This window comes from Schistocerca americana, chromosome 6 (assembly GCF_021461395.2).
Source record: "Schistocerca americana isolate TAMUIC-IGC-003095 chromosome 6, iqSchAmer2.1, whole genome shotgun sequence".
Taxonomy (NCBI): Eukaryota; Metazoa; Arthropoda; class Insecta; order Orthoptera; family Acrididae; genus Schistocerca; species Schistocerca americana.
This window is the reverse complement of record NC_060124.1, coordinates 340,119,233-340,137,312: the sequence shown is the minus strand read 5'-3', so window position 1 is coordinate 340,137,312 and position 18,080 is coordinate 340,119,233. Positions and strand designations below refer to the sequence as shown.

Here is an 18,080-nt window from a genome sequence, read left to right as displayed (position 1 = left end):
GACCTGAATAAACTGACTAAACCAGAGGTTGTACAGAGTTTCAGGGAGAGCATAAGGGAACAATTGACAGGAATGGGGGAAAGAAATACAATAGAAGAAGAATGGGTAGCTTTGAGGGATGAAGTAGTGAAGGCAGCAGAGGATCAAGCAGGTAAAAAGGCGAGGGCTAGTAGAAATCCTTGGATAACAGAAGAAATATTGAATTTAATTGATGAAAGGAGAAAATATAAAAATGCAGTAAATGAAGCAGGCAAAAAGGAATCCAAACCTCTCAAAAATGAGATCGACAGGAAGCGCAAAACGGCTAAGCAGGGATGGCTAGAGGACAAATGTAAGGACGTAGAGGCTTATTTCGCTAGGGGTAAGATAGATACTGCCTACAGGACAATTAAAGAGACCTTTGGAGATAAGAGAACCACTCGTATGAACATCAAGAGCTCAGATGGAAACCAAGTTCTAAGCAAAGAAGGGAAAGCGGAAAGGTGGAAGGAGTATATAGAGGGTCTATACAAGGGCGATGTACTTGAGGACAATATTATGGAAATGGAAGAGGATGTAGATGAAGATGAAATGGGAGATACGATACTGCGTGAAGAGTTTGACAGAGCACTGAAAGACATGAGTCGAAACAAGGCCCCCGGAGTAGACAACATTCCATTGGAACTACTGACGGCCTTCGGAGAGCCAGTCCTGACAAAACTCTACCATCTGGTGAGCAAGATGTATGAAACAGGCGAAATACCCTCAGACTTCAAGAAGAATATAATAATTCCAATCCCAAAGAAAGCAGGTGTTGACAGACGTGAAAATTACCGAACAATCAGTTTACTAAGCCACAGCTGCAAAATACTAATACGAATTCTTTACAGACGAATGGAAAAACTAGTAGAAGCCGACCTCGGGGAAGATCAGTTGGGATTCCGTAGCAATACTGGAACACGTGAGGCAATACTGACCTTACGACTTATCTTAGAAGGAAGATTAAGGAAAGGCAAACCTACGTTTCTAGCATTTGTAGACTTAGAGAAAGCTTTTGACAATGTTGACTGGAATACTCTCTTTCAAATTCTGAAGGTTGCAGGGGTAAAATAACGGGAGCGAAAGGCTATTTACAATTTGTACAGAAACCAGATGGCAGTTGTGAGAGTCGAGGGACATGAAAGGGAGGCAGTGGTTGGGAAGGGGGTTAGACAGTGTTGTAGCCTCTCCCCGATGTTGTTCAATCTGTATATTGAGCAAGCAGTAAAGGAAACAAAAGAAAAATTCGGATTAGGTATTAAAATCCATGGAGAAGAAATAAAAACTTTGAGGTTCGCCGATGACATTGTAATTCTGTCAGAGACAGCAAAGGACTTGGAAGAGCAGTTGAACGGAATGGAGGATATAAGATGAACATCAACAAAAGCAAAACGAGGATAATGGAATGTAGTCGAATTAAGTCGGGTGATGTTGAGGGTATTAGATTGGGAAATGAGACACTTAAAGTAGTAAAGGAGTTTTGCTATTTGGGAAGCAAAATAACTGATGATGGTCGAAGTAGAGAAGATATAAAATGTAGACTGGCAATGGCAAGGAAAGCGTTTCTGAAGAAGAGAAAATTGTTAACATTGAGTATTGATTTTAGTGTCAGGAAGTCGTTTCGCAAAGTATATGTATGGAGTGTAGCCATGTATGGAAGTGGAACATGGGCGATTAATAGTTTGGGCAAGAAGAGAATAGAAGCTTTCGAAATGTGGTGCTACAGAAGAATGCTGAAGATTAGATGGGTAGATCACATAACTAATGAGGAAGTACTGAATAGGATTGGGGAGAAGAGAAGCTTGTGGCACAACTTGACCAGAAGAAGGGATAGGTTGGTAGGACATGTTCTGAGGCATCAAGGGATCACCAATTTAGTATTGGATGGCAGCGTGGAGGGTAAAAATCATAGGGGGAGACCAAGAGATGAATACACTAAGCAGATCCAGAAGGATGTAGGTTGCAGTAGGTACTGGGAGATGAAGAAGCTTGCACAGGATAGAGTAGCATGGAGAGCTGCATCAAACCAGTCTCAGAACTGAAGACCACAACAACAACAACAACAGTGTAGAACTGTATCGAACGCCTTCCGGAAGTCAAGGAAAATGGCATCTACCTGGCAGCCTGTCTCTAATATTTTCTGGATCTCATGAACAAATAAAGCGAGTTGGGTCTCACACGATCGCTGTTTCCGGAATCAATGTTGATTCCTACAGAGCAAATTCTGGATCTCCAGAAATGACATGATACGCGAGCAAAGAACATGTTCTAAAATTCTACAACAGATCGAAGTCAGAGATATAGGCCTATAGTTTTGCGCATCTGCTCGACAACCCTTCTTAAAACTGGAACTACCTGTGCTCTTTTCCAACCATTTTGTACCTTCCGTTCCTCTAGAGGCTTGCGGTACACGGCTGTTAGAAGCCAGACATATAGATCACACATAGATCTCTTTACACATTTCTGTGCACTCCTTCCTTTAGCATTTTCATTTACTTGTTTTTCCCGTTCCTTTCAATTTTATACCGATGAGAAATGTAATTCATTACCTGTTTACACCATGCTTGAGCGCTGTTTCATGCTCGATAATCAGAAGAGTTTTTCACAGAAAATATCATCTTTTCCTAGCGAGAAGTTTGTGGCACTTACATTGTAGGCAACAACTCCGATCAGGTATGGGGCCACCATGCCCGTGATGGAGCCAGCGCCGTTGACGAAGGCCATCAGCGTGCCGGCGTAATTGGGACTGAGGTCCAGCGCGTTCACCTTCATTCCGGGGTAGAACGTCCCCATCAGGGCCATCCCGACCGTGAACAGGGCCACCACGGTTACCCGGTCACAGTTTGCGTACGACGCTCCGATAATGCCGGCGGCGGGTCCAACGGCGGCTGAAAGAAATGACATTTTTGTTAGGTGATTGTTAACGGCCAGTTTTACTGGAAGGTTTTCAATACAACACCTGATGGGGAAACATGCATTTCATGAAAGAAATGAGTATTGTATTAATACGGCACAAAAAGTCGTACTGAATCGCTTTTTCCTTTATACAAATGTAATTGTCTCATTTGCAATTGTTACATCGGAGGTGTAGAAATAATTTACTAACTGACTATGTTACACTACTGGCCATTAAAATTGCTTCACCAAGAACAAATGCAGATGAGAAACGGGTATTCATTGGACAAATGTATTACACTAGACCTGATATGTGATTACATTTTCACGCAATTTGGGTGCATAGATCCTGAGAAATCAGTACCCAGACAACCACCTCTGGCCGTAATAACGGCCTTGATACGTCTGGGCACTGAGTCAAACAGAGCTTGGACGGCGTGTACAGGCAAAGCTGCCCATGCAGCTTCAACACGATACCACAGTTCATCAAGAGTAGTGACTGGTGTATTATGACGAGCCAGTTGCTCGGCCACTATTGACCAGACGTTTTCAATTGGTGAGAGATCTGGAGAACGTGCTGGCCAGGGTAGCAGTCGAACATTTTCTGTATCCAGAAAGGCCCGTACAAGACCTGCAACATGCGGTCGTGCATTATCCTGCTGAAATGTAGGGTTTCGCAGGGATCGAATGAAGGGTAGACCCACGGGTCGTAACACATCTGAAATGTAATGTCCACTGTTCAAAGTGCCGTCAATGCGAACAAGAGGTGACCGAGACGTGTAACCAATGGCACCCCATACCATCACGCCGGGTGATACGCCAGTATGGCGATGACGAATACACGCTTCCAATGTGCGTTCACCGCGTGTCGCCAAACACGGATGCGACCATCATGATGCTGTAAACAGAACCTGGATTCGTTTTGCCATTCGTGCAGCCAGGTTCGTCGTTGAGTACACCATCGCAGGCGCTCCTGTCTCTGACGCAGCGGCAAGGGTTACCGCAGCCATGGTCTCCGAGCTGATAGTCCATGCAGCTGCAAACGTCGTCGAACTGTTCGTGAAGATGGTTATTGTCTTGCAAACGTCCCCATGTGTTGACTCAGGGATCGAGACGTGGCTGCACGATCCGTTACAGCCACGCGGATAAGATGCCTGTCATCTCGACTGCTAGTTATACGAGGCCGTTGGGATCCAGCACGGCGTTCCGTATCACCCTCCAGAACCCACCGATTCCATCATATTCTGCTAACAGTCATTGGATCTCGACCATCGCGAGCAGCAATGTCGCGATACGATAAACCGCAATCGCGATATGCTACAATCCCACCTTTATCAAAGTCGGAAACGTGATGGTACGCATTTCCCCTCCTTACACGAGGCCTCACAACAACGTTTCACCAGGCAACGCTGGTCAACTGCTGTTTGTGTATGAGAAATCGGTTGTAAACTTTCTTAATGTCAGCACATTGCAGGTGTCGCCACCTGCGCCAATCTTGTGTGAATGCTCTGAAAAGCTAATCATTTGCATATCACAGCATCTTCTTCCCGTAGGTTAAATTTCGCGTCTGTAGCACGTCATCTTCGTGATGTAGCAATTTTAATGGCCAGTAGTGTATTTACTCAACCATTGAAATACTAGAATAATAATTAAACGTTAACTTTTTAACAGTGGCGCAAAATAGATGTTAGAAAGTATTTGTCTACTGTGGTTTAATTGTAGATTCTCCTTGTGATACTATTGTACTGTACGTGGTCGTGCGGTAGCGTTCTCGCTTCCCACGCCCGGGTTCCCGGGTTCGATTCCCGGCGGGGTCAGGGATTTTCTCTGCCTCGTGATGGTTGGGTGTTGTGTGCTGTCCTTAGGTTAGTTAGATTTAAGTAGTTCTAAGTTCTAGGGGACTTATGACCACAGCAGTTGAGTCCCATAGTGCTCAGAGCCATTTGAACCATTTGAACTATTGTACTGTAGATCTGAAAATTCCGTAGATCACTCACAGATATCTCAGTTTGTCATATTTCAGAATGGACGCACCAACATTGGAATAACGTTTGTTGATCTAACTGACATTACGCAAATTCTGGACGTATTGTTGTGGTGAGACCGAATTTAACAGCACATTTGTCCAAGATAAGCAATCTTGATCATTTCTCGCCGAGATTGCAGTACTGAACTGATGTCAAACAGTGATGACAAAATTTAAGCACCCTCTAACATCGATTTTATGTAATGTTTTACCTGTTTTTTAAAAGGTTGATGAAATGTTTTGAAAATACCGGATCCCTACATGATTCCAGGAAGGCCCAGTTAGGACGACCAGCTTTAATTGCAACCCTGGAGAATGTGGAACAAGTGCGAACCGCATTCAGTGAGCAGCCCACTACATCAACAAGATACGCAGCACAGCAACTCAGGATGTCACGACGGTATTTCCAGAGGATAATGAAAGAGAACTCATCCTTTTCTCCCTCAAAATTCAACGGTACCTACCTTTGAAGGACAGGAATTTGGATGGACAATATTCTTTTCCAAATGAGATGATTGAGGTCTTTGGAAATGGAACAGTCGGTACGGATCTGATCGGGCTTAGGAGGCACACTTCCAGTTCCATGGTGCCAATGGGTTACTGAAAATCAACACGTTCAAGTTCCTGCACCTCATCAACAAAACGTCACAGTGCAATCAGTGCACTATGCATTATTGGGCTCATTTTTATTGAGGGATCTGTCACAGCAGAGTAAATACAGACACGTACTGGAAGCTGAATTTGTACTGACTACACGACCAGGCCGAATGCTCCCGTGCTACTGCTTCATGCAGGATGGAGAACGTCAATACCGTAATGCGGACGTCTTCTATTTCTTTCAGGAGACATTTGGGGATCAGATGGTTGCTCTGGACACCTTAGCATCCACTGGACGCAGTGTGGAATGGCCCGTTCACGATCCAGATCTCAACTTGATTATTTCTTATGGAATGATCTGAAGGACAGTCTTCAAAGGGTGCACATGCAACCCTCGACGATGTTGGTACTGCAATTTCCAGAGAGATTTGTGCAGACTAAAATGATGTTTTTCAGAAAGCCATCACGAAATTTAGTTCAAGGCTATGCACACTTATTGCTTCAGAAGGAAAGCACTCTGAAAACCTTCTGCATTAAATTTCAGGTTGAGCATAAATATAGGATAATAAATGAAAATCCAAACTGGACTGAGCTCGTAAATGCAATGTGCGGGAAGGCGTCATCATCTCTCCATGCTCTCCAAAGTATAAAAAGCTCTTCTCTCTTGACCTGAAAAAGAAACTTGTAAAAACACTTACTCTTCGAGTTACTGATTACAACGACGTTATCGCGCAAGGCCTTTCTCAGGAAGGCTCACGTTTCCTAGAGTTGGTCATGAACGCTTGTGTTCGTTATATCTGTGAAGTTCGATTCTCTGACAGTATTGCACCATCATATACACAGCTATGCTGGTTGGGTGCAGACAAGGGCAGAGATTTTCATATCCTCTGTCTTCTCCACTGTCATATCAACGTACACTGTCCCTCATATCTCTCCTCGACCTCAACAGTCTTTTCTGAAAAACACGGATGAAAACCCGTTCCCATAACTACACCGTTCAGCCACCTTCTCTTAATACTCAGTAGCAGGAACTCAACTCTGGAACAAACTGTCGCACCTTATAACATCTCCAGCCTCAGGAGACGTGCAATGACATATCTAGTAGATACAGCAAGACTAAAGGTCACTGTTTTCCCTGAACACAAGCGTTACCCTTGTACAGCCTTCTTTCCGACCTGATCTTCCTCATTTCTAAGTATTCTTAGCCGATGCAATCCTCTTAAATTTTCTTTTCCCAGAACTCGCTGTACCAGAAAACATCTATTTTGCAACCCTATAAATTCTTCTTGTGCCTGCCACCACCATTATCGTCATTATTATTACTATTATTATTATTATTATATCACTGTCACTATTAGTGGCAGCAGCTTCAGTAATAAAAGTACTGCCAGTATTAACTTTATTGGTTTGTATTCAATATAATTTACTCACACTGCCACTTCATACACTCAAATCATTATAATTGTTAATTCTTAAATCACCATGATGTAATAGATATTATATGTCTGAAACCCTGGTTATATGTAGGGGAGGATCTCATGGCCCTAATCATATCAGGTTAAATAAATAAATAAAAATAAATAAATATAACAAGAACCCAGCACCCGTTATGTGTCGTAGCAGACAAAATCTTTGTAACACCTAGTTTGCACCACCCTGTGTTTTCAAATTGTTGGAAATACGTTTCTTTACAAAAGTGGAGGATGCAGTAATGTTCTGTTTGAAGAAAAGAAGTAAGTTAGGGTCTAATGTTCCGTTGACTAGTTCTTTACAAGATAAAGAACACGCACGAATTGGGAAAGGATTGGGAAGGAAATCGGCCACATTCATTTCAAAGAAACAATATCTCGAGTTACGTTAAGAAATTTAGGGAAACCAACGAAAACTTAATTCTAAATGCCGGGTGGGGTCTCGAACCACCATCACTCCCCAACGACTTCAATGCCGTGCCACTGCGCCACATAGTTCACTAAAGAGGATCGTAAACAGCTGGAAGAAACTGAGATATCGCAGACTCATAGCTCAATGATTAATCGATTGCATAAAATGTTGAAGAGCAGTAATGCCGTCCCCGCTTTCTGTGAAATGACCATCTCTCTTCTCTACATTCCACGGCTCATATCAGTTCTCACTTTAGGGGTCAAAGGTGGCTTAGATTTTTAATCCTCTTCTTCACCTAGGACTGAACTTTCTATGTAGCGCGTTGCGCATTATACTTTTCATTGTACGACGATTTTATCAATGAACCATTTCGTTCTGTTTTCAGTTGAAATTGCAGGAAACGGCTGCTCTTATGTCTCTCTATGAGCTGCGTTTCATATTATGTTCATTGTGACCAGAGAAGCGTATGCCATCTGAACTTCACAACAGAGTTTCTCTTATTTAATAAATTATCTACACTAGATTCTTTTGAGGCTTGGTCTTTTATATCAGCTTTTTCTGTTTCCCACTACACCATAAATTTAGCTGCCAATATTCTCGTTGTGGGTTGTCTTGCATTGAGGGGGGGGATTAATAGTCTGATCTGCTATGGGACGTGCGTGTTAGCAATTCTCACTTTCTGCTGTATTCTTAGAACACATGTAAGAGTGGTCAAAATATATTAACATTTTTACTGTCCAGTTTCTTCGACGTCCATGTTCTGCATCCGTAAGTGGTCGAATCACTTACTTGTCACTGTCTGTTAGGTAGTCGCCTTTTTTATGTACGGCAGAAATAAATAAAATTAAGAATCCTAATTCTGTATTTCTTTGTTATTATTCATGAAGTGACGATGTTTTATGTCATCTTGATACTGATATAAGATCAACACAATTTCGCTCTACTCATTCTGATCAGCTATTGAAGTGTTTGTTTGTTTTCTTCAAACGGGATTGTATAGTTACTTCACAAAAATCTGTTAATTATTAATGTAAGAATATTCTTTTATGGTCTACATTGATTTATCAGGTAATTATAGATTGAGGTGACGAGCCATGGAAAAGCAATATACACATATACAGATGGCGGTAGTATCGCGTTCACAGGGTATAAAAGGGCAATGCATTGCCGCAGCCGCAATTCTTACTCAGACATAGATGTGATTATAGCCGCAAAACGGAAATTAACAGACTGTGATCGCGCAATGGTAGTTGGACTAGACGCATGGGACATTCCGTTTCGGAAATCGTTAGGGACTTTAATACTCCGAGATCCGCATTGCCAAGAGTGTGCCGATAAGACCAAATTTCAGGCATTACTTCTCACCACGAACAACGCAGTGGCCGATGGCCTTCACTTAACGACCGAGAGCGACAGTTGGGAGTGTTAACAGGCAAGCAACACTGCTTGAAATAACAGCAGAAATCAATGTGGGACGTACGACGAACGTATTCTTTAGGACAGTACGGCGTAATTTGTCGTCAATGGTCTATTGCAGCAGACGACCGACGCGAGTGTCTTTGCTAACAACTCGAGATCGCCTGCAGCTCCTCTCCTGAGCTCGTCACATCGATTGGATCCTAAACGACTGGAAAACAGCGGCCTGATCAGATGAGGCCCGATTCCAGTTGGTCAGAACTGATGATAGGGTTCGAGTGCGGCGCTGACCCCACTTAGCCATGAAAACAAGTTGTCAACGTTGTTGGGTTGTTTGGGGGAAGAGACCAAACAGCGAAGTAATCGGCCTCATCGGATTAGGGAAGGATGGGGAAGGAAGTCGGCCGTGCCCTTTCAAAACCATCCCGGCATTTGCCTGGAGCGATTTAGGGAAATCACGGAAAACCTAAATCAGGATGGCCGGATGCGGGATTGAACCGTCGTCCTCCCGAATGCGAGTCCAGTGTGCTAACCGCTGCGCCACCTCTCTCGGTTAAGTTGTCGACGAGTCACTGCGCAAGCCGCTGGTGGCTCCGTCATGATTTGGGCTGTGTTCACTTGGGATGCACTGTGTCCTCTAGTCTAATTGAAGCGATCGTTGTCTGGAAATGGTTATGTTCGGCTACTTGGAGACCATTTGCAGTTATTCATGGACTTCATGTTCCCAAACAACGATGTCATGCCACCGGGCCACAGTTGTTCGTTACTGGTCTCACGAACGTTACAGACAATGCGAGCGAATATTTTGGCCTCCCGGATTGCTCGACATGAACACCATCAAACATTTGTGGGACATATTCGAGAGAGGCGTTAGTACACAACACCCTGCATTGCCAACACTTTCGCAATTATAGCACCTGTAGAGGCAGCTTGGATCAATGTTTCTGCAGGGGACTCCTAACAACTCGTTGAGTCCATGCCATGTCGGGCTGTTGCACTACGCCGGACAAAAGGAGGTTCGACACGATATTTGAAAGTATTCCTTGACTTTTGTCACCTCAATGCATTATCTACTTGATTGTTGTCACTACTGTGTACGAGGTCAAAAATTTTTATGAATGAATATTTCTCATTTCTGTGCTACACTAAAACTGAGTGACGTGACAGTGTTAAGTTATTTATCCTTCTACTATTTCTGTTATTTTCGAATTGTGATTAATTGTTGGCAACAAACTTTAATAACACAATAATATAGCATTATTATTCTTTCGATGAAAGAGTCGAGCAAGTGCAAACAACGAGCATGTGAAACTTCCAGGCAGATTAAAACTGTGTGCCGGACAGAGACTCGAACTCGGGACCTTTGCCTTTCGCGGGCAAGTGCTCTACCAACTGAGCTACCCAAGCACGACTCATGCCCCCGTCCTCACAGTTTTACTTCTGCCAGTACCTCGCCTCCTACCTTCCAAGCACAACAGAAGCTCTCCTGTGGAAGTTTGGAAGGTAGGAGAAGAGGTAATGGGGAAGTAGAGCTGTGAGGACGGGGGCGTGAGTCGTGCTTGGGTAGCTCAGTTGGTAGAGCACTTGCCCGCGAAAGGCAAAGGTCCCGAGTTCGAGTCTCAGTCCGGTACACAGTTTTAATCTGCCAGGAAGTTTCATATCAGCGCACACTCCGCTGCAGAGTGAAAATCACATTCTGGGAACGAGCATGTGTATTGAGGCAGTAGGAAAACGCTTCGTACAATGGTCTTATGTTTTGCGCTCTGTAGTAGTGTTTGATGTTCTCTACTTACCTACGATTGTGAATACTTTCCGGACGTTAGTTGTATTCATGTACCCACGCACAAGTATCCAGTCCGCAAGCCAGCCAGAGGCAACTGAAGAGAGCCACATAGCAACATAGGGTAGCGCCGACAGCAGACCATTCTGTGGGCAAGAATCAAGCCGTCTATCACTCATCCTGTACCTTAAAATGTTTTTATAATATGCACTATCCAAAAAGATCGGAGGCTGATTTTATTCCTGGAGTATAAGCGACGTCAGAGCAGTAACTAGGGTAGCTGTTTGAACTAATAACTCTTAGCAAGAAATTTGAAATCGACAAGTAAGTTGTGAGTAGCAGCTTTAAATAGTGGACGAATGGCTTAAGCGCGTCATTAACCGCAGTGGAGCAAGATATCTAAATCAACTTCTCAACAAATTGTCCAGAACTTCCTGAAGCGGGGAAAGATGGGTGCAAAGTTTGTCTTCCTCACACTGACACCAGAACAAAACAATGACTCATGGGCACTTGCCGCCGCTTGACTCAAGTACACAACGTGGACCGTTCTTCGCTGGAAAAAATCATCACGTGTAGCGAGACTTGTTGTTATCAATACGAACTTACCGCAAAATGAAAAACGCCTTGACGACAACACCGACATTCAAGGCAATGCGAGGCGCAAGTTGAACAACATCCTGGAGAATTTTTCTGACAGTTTCACCTGGTTCTTTAAACGTTCTGTGTTTTCTGCTCAGGTGGGGGTAGACTATGCAAAACTCATCAGGCATTAATTCTATTTTAACTCTTCTCCATTTATTACTACTCGAGTTTCGAAATTTTTTGCGGTTACAGCGTATGTCGAAAAGGCAGAGGAATCGCTACATAAGAATCAAGAATCAACTTTAACGTCTTACGTGTCTATGATAGCAACTATAAGTCACGACCATTCGTTACTGATGCATTTGTTGGAATCTGAATCGACAATTAATGCTACTTCCCATGGTTGAAGAAACATTCAACACACTGAAAAGACATGCTGAACTCCAGATCTTAAAACACATTTTGCAAAAATGTTATTCCTGTGCTTCTTCTGTAGCCATGGTTTTAATTTTTGTATGAGACCAGTAAGAAGTCCTTTAATATCACCAGTTGAACTGAATCTCCTTTATAAGGTATAGGACACTCGGTCACTCTACGAAAGAAACGTAAAATTTTTACGCGAATTCCTGCACAACTGGCTAAACTGTCACATTTATTTACAGGTGCTTAGAATAACTACGCTGTCTCTTCCGAGGGACGTAACCTACTCCTGAGAAATAGTTGCAATTTTTTCTTTTGTGCGTGTTGTTGTAACATGGATTGCTCTATTTCTACAATATACTGAACGACGTTTTAAAATCGTTTCGTGCTCCCTTGTAACTTTGTAGCCACTGGGTAGCTGGTACACTCATAAATTAGCAAGAGAGAATGGTCACAGAAGCAAACAAAATACATGAGACAGAATTATCATAACTTTCGTTTTCTCGATGTAGTGGTCAGCTACATGTAGAGATAAAAATGGGAAGGTACACTAACCAACTAGTTTAGGTTGAAAATGGGCTGCTATGATAAAATTACTATGATGACATGGCCCAAATTTCTTACTGTTACGACTTATAAAGGTGATTGAAAATAGTCAACCGAAACAAATAAGAAAAAGTGGTAAATCGTTATTCTTTGTATCTACACGAAAGAGTAAAAGATTTTCTTGGCATAAACGGCTGAACTTTTATAGAGCGTACCTTACCACTAACAAATGTCAATAAATAACAGATTTATGGATTCATGTTGTCGTAAAATTTTCTGTATTTTGCTTTGTGTAAGAAGTATGGGAAAAAATTGATTTAAATATTTTGAAAATTAATTAATTAAATCTGATTCACTGAGGCTGATCGTTATTGCTCATAAATTCTTCATGCATGTCCAGGTGAAACACGTCTAACATAAAGCTGTCTGACATGTATATCATTTACAAAAATTTAAAATAATTATGTTTACCCTTAATAAAAATTTAACATGTTTACTTTAATACACTTATCAAACTCGTGATTTATTCTTAGTAACTCTACCTCACTCAGTTTTGCCTACAAATTTATGAGAGCATGGTATGATGTACAACTGCTCTCACTATGCGCATAACGACAGAGGTGATTCTGTTGATGTTTCTTTGTGAAAGATTAATTTATTATTTTAAAAGTTTAACACCCACCACATTAGGTTTGGGAAATGTCATAATATTGCTTTTTAGAATAGAAGCACAGCATGCTAATAGAATAAAAGAATAACGCTATTCCAACTAGGCAAAGATCGAATATTATTTGTGTTATATGCAGCATCTTTCACAAATAATAAGACTTGGTTATACAGTTACTGCACCATGATTCTGATCACATGAAGCTTACACAGTACTACCATATTGTTAGCTTTACCCAACCACACTTTGCTGTGCTCAGTCCGCTTAAACGGAAAAAAAAGAAAGAGAAATTACGTGTTTCTAATATGTATTGGAAATGGATACAAATCCTAGTCTTCATCTCTCTCCCGTGACAGTCCATCTTTCCCTCGCCTTTTCTTTGTCGTCCTTCTTCCCCCTCGCTCTATCCACCACTTCCTCCCCCTCTTTATGTTCTTCTTCATCTCCTCCTCTCTTTCTCTCCATCTCCTCCAGCCTCCCTCTTTCTATCAATCTTCTCCTTCGCATTTTCTATGTCCATTTCCTCCCACCCCTCTATCCATCTCTTATTTCCCCTCGCCCTGACATCAACTTTTTTATTGTTATTGCAAATTCAGATTCTGTAGTATAAATGCAATTTTCTTGCTTGGTAATAATGTTTCACTATTGTATATTTATAATGTTTCCCTATTATTAAATTTATATAAATTTATGTATTATATGTATTTAAAAAATGGCAGACATTTTCCTCTAGAAAACTGTTAGAATAATATCGACTTGTCAAACAGCTCGTTGACAAGTGTGAGAGAGAGTTTCTTGGACTTTGTTTTCTATATCAGAGCATTGGTACTTTAATGTCATGTAGAGTTTTAAGACATGGCAATATCCTTTTCTTTTATCAGTTGTTGAAGAGCACTTGGGTACAGCTATATTTTATTTTACTGCTTAAAACAAATGATTAATAGCTTATCAGACAGTAAAATCATGCAACAGATAGAAGTATAGTGAAACCTATTCTAAAACTTACAGCAGAAATGGAAAATCGGAGAACATTCTTCATGTATTTTGGTAGGTCTGTAATCATAGTGTAGAAACCCCAATCGTGGCCAATTTGAGCGAAGATCAGACCCCAGAGAGGAATAGATTTCAACATGTGGAACCATGGTATTGGTGGAAGATCCTGAAAAAGAGAAGAGTGTTATGTTAGTCATAGCAGAGTAAGACTTCTGTATATCAACTGTGGATGTCATCGTTTCGTTTTACCTTCGTATTATGTCATATAAATGTGAAAATAAAATGGTTTGTTAACAAAGCCTTCGATATAATACCTTTTGGAAGTGATAGCGTAAAAGCTCATTAATTTAAATACTGCAAAAAAGTTTTCATGTAACAGAAAAATCTTAAAGCAAATAATTTGTTGACTGATTCATTTCTGCAGAATTCATCACGTTAGTAAACAGTTTTATTCTCAGGTTTGTAATCTCGTGCAAGTACAGTAAAAGGTAGACATTATACAGCATGTATGACATGTACATTTCGTCTCAAGTGTCCTATTATCTATTGGTAGCTATTTTATTCGTCTAAATTTTAGGGACTATGACTATCTTGTAATTCTCATCCTCATTGTCGGCTTAGTTTTCATTCCGTTTTATTACCATGTGAAGTGTAACTGTTATTACGTCTCATTTCATTGTTTAACGAAGGTTGTTAGACGGCATGAAATATCCAAAGATGCAAATATGTGTCAGTCGATGGTATTCTCTGTGCAACTGTCTTTGGCTGACACATAGCAAAGTGACAGCAATTTTGCTTGGAGTTCTTGGTGTGGCGTCCAACCACGGCTCTGCAGGAGAATATTTTAAAGGGCCGATTCTGTTTGTGGCACTTGTATACCTTCCTGAACTCTTTGACGTAGATATAGATGGAGCCTCATGCTGCTTTAATTGGAAAGATCGCTCTTCACTGTTGTATATAAGGAATGCATTGTTGTTCATATTGTAGTTGACTGACATTCGCGCAGGCTGTCCACCACAAGGTGAAATAGTTTGATAAAGAAGGTATTCAGTAAAAATTCTCTTTGAGAAGGATAGTTATCAAGAATCAAGCAAAGTCAGATGAGCCTCACCTTTCTCTGAAGTGCCATCAAACAAGTAGGAATTTTAAAATATACTTAAACCTCACACGATCTACTCTAAACGTGAATGTTTCTACCTTATACATCTAAGTTCCTGTCGCAAGTGATGTCTTAAAAGTGAAGCAATTCCTCGGTTTTTTAGCCGGTTGGGAAGAAATTCGCTAAAGCAATATTGAAGAAATCACATTCGATTTTGCCAGAAATTGTTTGTGGAATAATAACTGGACTCCAGTCACACCCAGTGCTTCGTCCATTGTTCTGACGGTACACTGTAGACAGTCGTTAGAGTGGGTTGGCCATTTATTCATCCAAAACTAATATTATGCTGAGGTCACATCTTTCTTCGGTTTCTAGGTGTTGAAAATTTCCAATACTAAATAGATGACACAATATTAATTCATAACAAGAAGCCGGTAGAATTCTGTTTGTCCAAAGTAACTGTGTTTATCATCACTCTCCATTACTTGACAGTCTAGTTTTGTAACAAATTATCTTAAATATCATAGACTCAAAGCTCTATGAATTAGACGAAGTATAATATATTACTAAACATACAGCAAAAACACTGAATTTCAATGTGACATCTTCTCTTGAACATGCCAGTGGACAGTTAAACCCATCTCAAGATACTTTTGTATGACTTGTTGACCTAAAAAAGAAGTTAGACAATGTAAATCTGTTTGAAACGTTTGAAAATCTCATAAAAGTAAATTAAATGAAGACATGTGTTGGATGATGCTGTAACTTTATTAAGTTCATACTTATACAGCCTCAGTAGAAACCTGTCTTCATTTAACCACTATTCGATGGCTGTGGACCCAGTCGTGAAAAAAACAATAAAAATAAGTTTACTTTACGTTCAAGAACTAAAAGAAAACAATAAGAATGAAATATCAATAGAGAAATGCGCTTATTAAGAAGGTTGTAAGGCAGGGATATAGTTTTACTACTCCAGTGCTCAATCTACGTACAGAAGAAGCAATAAGGAAATGAAAGAATGCTTCAAAAGAGGGGTTACAGTTCAGGGTTAAAGGACATCAAAAAGTTTCACTGGTAACAATGTTGCCCTCTGCGAAAATAGCCATAGGATAGACAAATTGAAGGAATTATTCTTCCTCTGAAACAAAACGATACATGACAGATGGACAAGGAAAATACCAGTTGAATAATGACACAGGAAAACATGTTTTTCTCACAAAAGAAGCCTACTAAAAGCAAACATAGTCCTTAAAACGAGAATGAAATTTCTGTGAAGGGGGTAGTCCTCTTAGAAAATTTCAAATATCGATTTTTTTCTTTAGTGTTCCCTGGGAGTCTACCTTACTGTACATCTCATCTCAAGTTCGAAAGAAACTCGGTTGCCGAGTTAAAAGAGAAAAAAATGTGTCTCCGAAAACCATTCAGCGTGGAAAAAAAATACTCGACATGTAATTTCAGTGACGGCCTAACAGTCATTATGTAAATTGTGAACGTGCTTGAACTTGAGTTCGGACCAGCCTGTTACAATTTCTGCACAAAAACGGACAAAAAGCGTATTGAGCGAGCAGAGCAGCGTATGACAGAAGCTGCCATAAAGGCCCGCAGGATCACCGAGGCCACGAGGAAGCTGGAAGAGGGAATCCTTTTGGATCTGGAAGGATTGCTGTGTGGTCCAGGTATCGCTGAATAGAAGTATATTTAACTTACATGCAAAAAAAATGCAACTTTAAGCACGTTTTCTCCGAAACTGTATTTTTCAGAGTGACGGCTAACGTAACTCGAGAACGATACACTCAATTTTGATCGAAATTTGACGCCAGAATTCTGAAATGAATTCTTTATCAGCATACTTAGCCATTTTGCAATATATTCGAAAATCTATTTTCGTTGCTCATTTTTGTGTCGATTTTTTGGAGGGAGAGAATGACATGTGTTTCAACACGTCGCCATTTTGTTCAACTTATTATTTTTCAGTTATCTTACGTACGCTAACAGAAAATATATTGAAAGTTATTTATAAGAAATTATTTTGATACAGGTCGAATAGAAGGGCTTCGGGAATTCCCGCCGATGACCAATGTCCCATTGCAAGGGATCTTTTCACCTGGTGCAGCGGTTACAGGGAGCCTCCGATGTGAACAGAAAAGTGATTTATTAAAGACAAAACTGTAACGAATAACGCTATATTGTGAGATTTAGCATAAATTTTTATTTCTCTTGAAAAAAATTCGCGAAAATCATAAATTTTTCTTGTGTTCAAAGAGGGCTACCCCCTTAATGTACGTCTGGAGCACCACAATTTATGGAAATAGCTCGAGGGCTGCTCGAAAACTAGAAAAGAACTTGATAGTGAAATCTGCGATTAAGATGATGAATATTTTAAGGCACACGCCAAAACAGACACTAGGTGTTAGTAAATCCTCTTGTTTGGGGCACAGCAAGCTATGCTGCTGAGAGTTTCTGATGTGTGTATATTTTTAGACCCATTCATTGAGTTTTTCCATTTCCAGACAATATTTACTTATTTGTATATTCAGTGGTGTGTATTGTGAGCGATGGCTTACGAGTATTATCCAGAGGGAAAGCGTATTCTGAACGACAAAAAAATCCATGCAGCACTGAAGGTATCTGTGCTTAATGTTTGATAATGACGGTTGACTCTGTCAAACTTCATTGGTTGGCCTCCACGTCACACTTCATGTGGCATGGTCCCATGATCTCTGGACGGGATATATCTGCCGAAATAGTGACAAGAAGCCGGCGTTATATCCAGTCCACGTGCTTAGAATATAGATGCCGGCTGCCCCCTTGAACTAAGTTAGTGTTTAATTCTGGCTGGATTTCTCATAGCAGTACTAAGGACGTGGACTTTACTCACGGACTTCCAGTATTTCACAGCATCCATTCTCTGCTTAACCGCAGCCAGCCGTAAATTTGTGTTCACACCGAACTCTCAACTGTACTGCTGATCTTCGGGAGGAGGTCGCTTCGGATTCCCGTCAGGAAACCCTGATGTGGGATTTCTCTAAATCTCTACAGGCGAATCTCGGGACGTACGGTATGCTTCAGCTAGTATGCCTAGCGAGGTGTCGCAGCTGTTAGTGCAATGAGCTCGCATTCGGGAGGACGACGCTTCAGGTTCCCGCCCGGCCATCCACAT

General features: G+C 41.1%; 1 protein-coding gene across 2 annotated transcripts in view; it reads right to left on the bottom strand.

Annotated features, from left to right (window-relative positions):
- Positions 1–18,080, bottom strand: part of LOC124619456 (putative inorganic phosphate cotransporter) — a 358,088-nt gene that overhangs the window by 27,728 nt on the left and 312,280 nt on the right. For both annotated transcript variants that reach the window (XM_047145852.1, XM_047145853.1), the window contains exons 6-8: positions 13,835–13,987; positions 10,627–10,759; positions 2,668–2,906 (exon numbers count right to left, since the gene is read on the bottom strand). In XM_047145852.1, the coding sequence (XP_047001808.1) occupies positions 2,668–2,906; positions 10,627–10,759; positions 13,835–13,987 (525 nt within the window). The remainder of the gene's footprint in view (positions 1–2,667; positions 2,907–10,626; positions 10,760–13,834; positions 13,988–18,080) is intronic.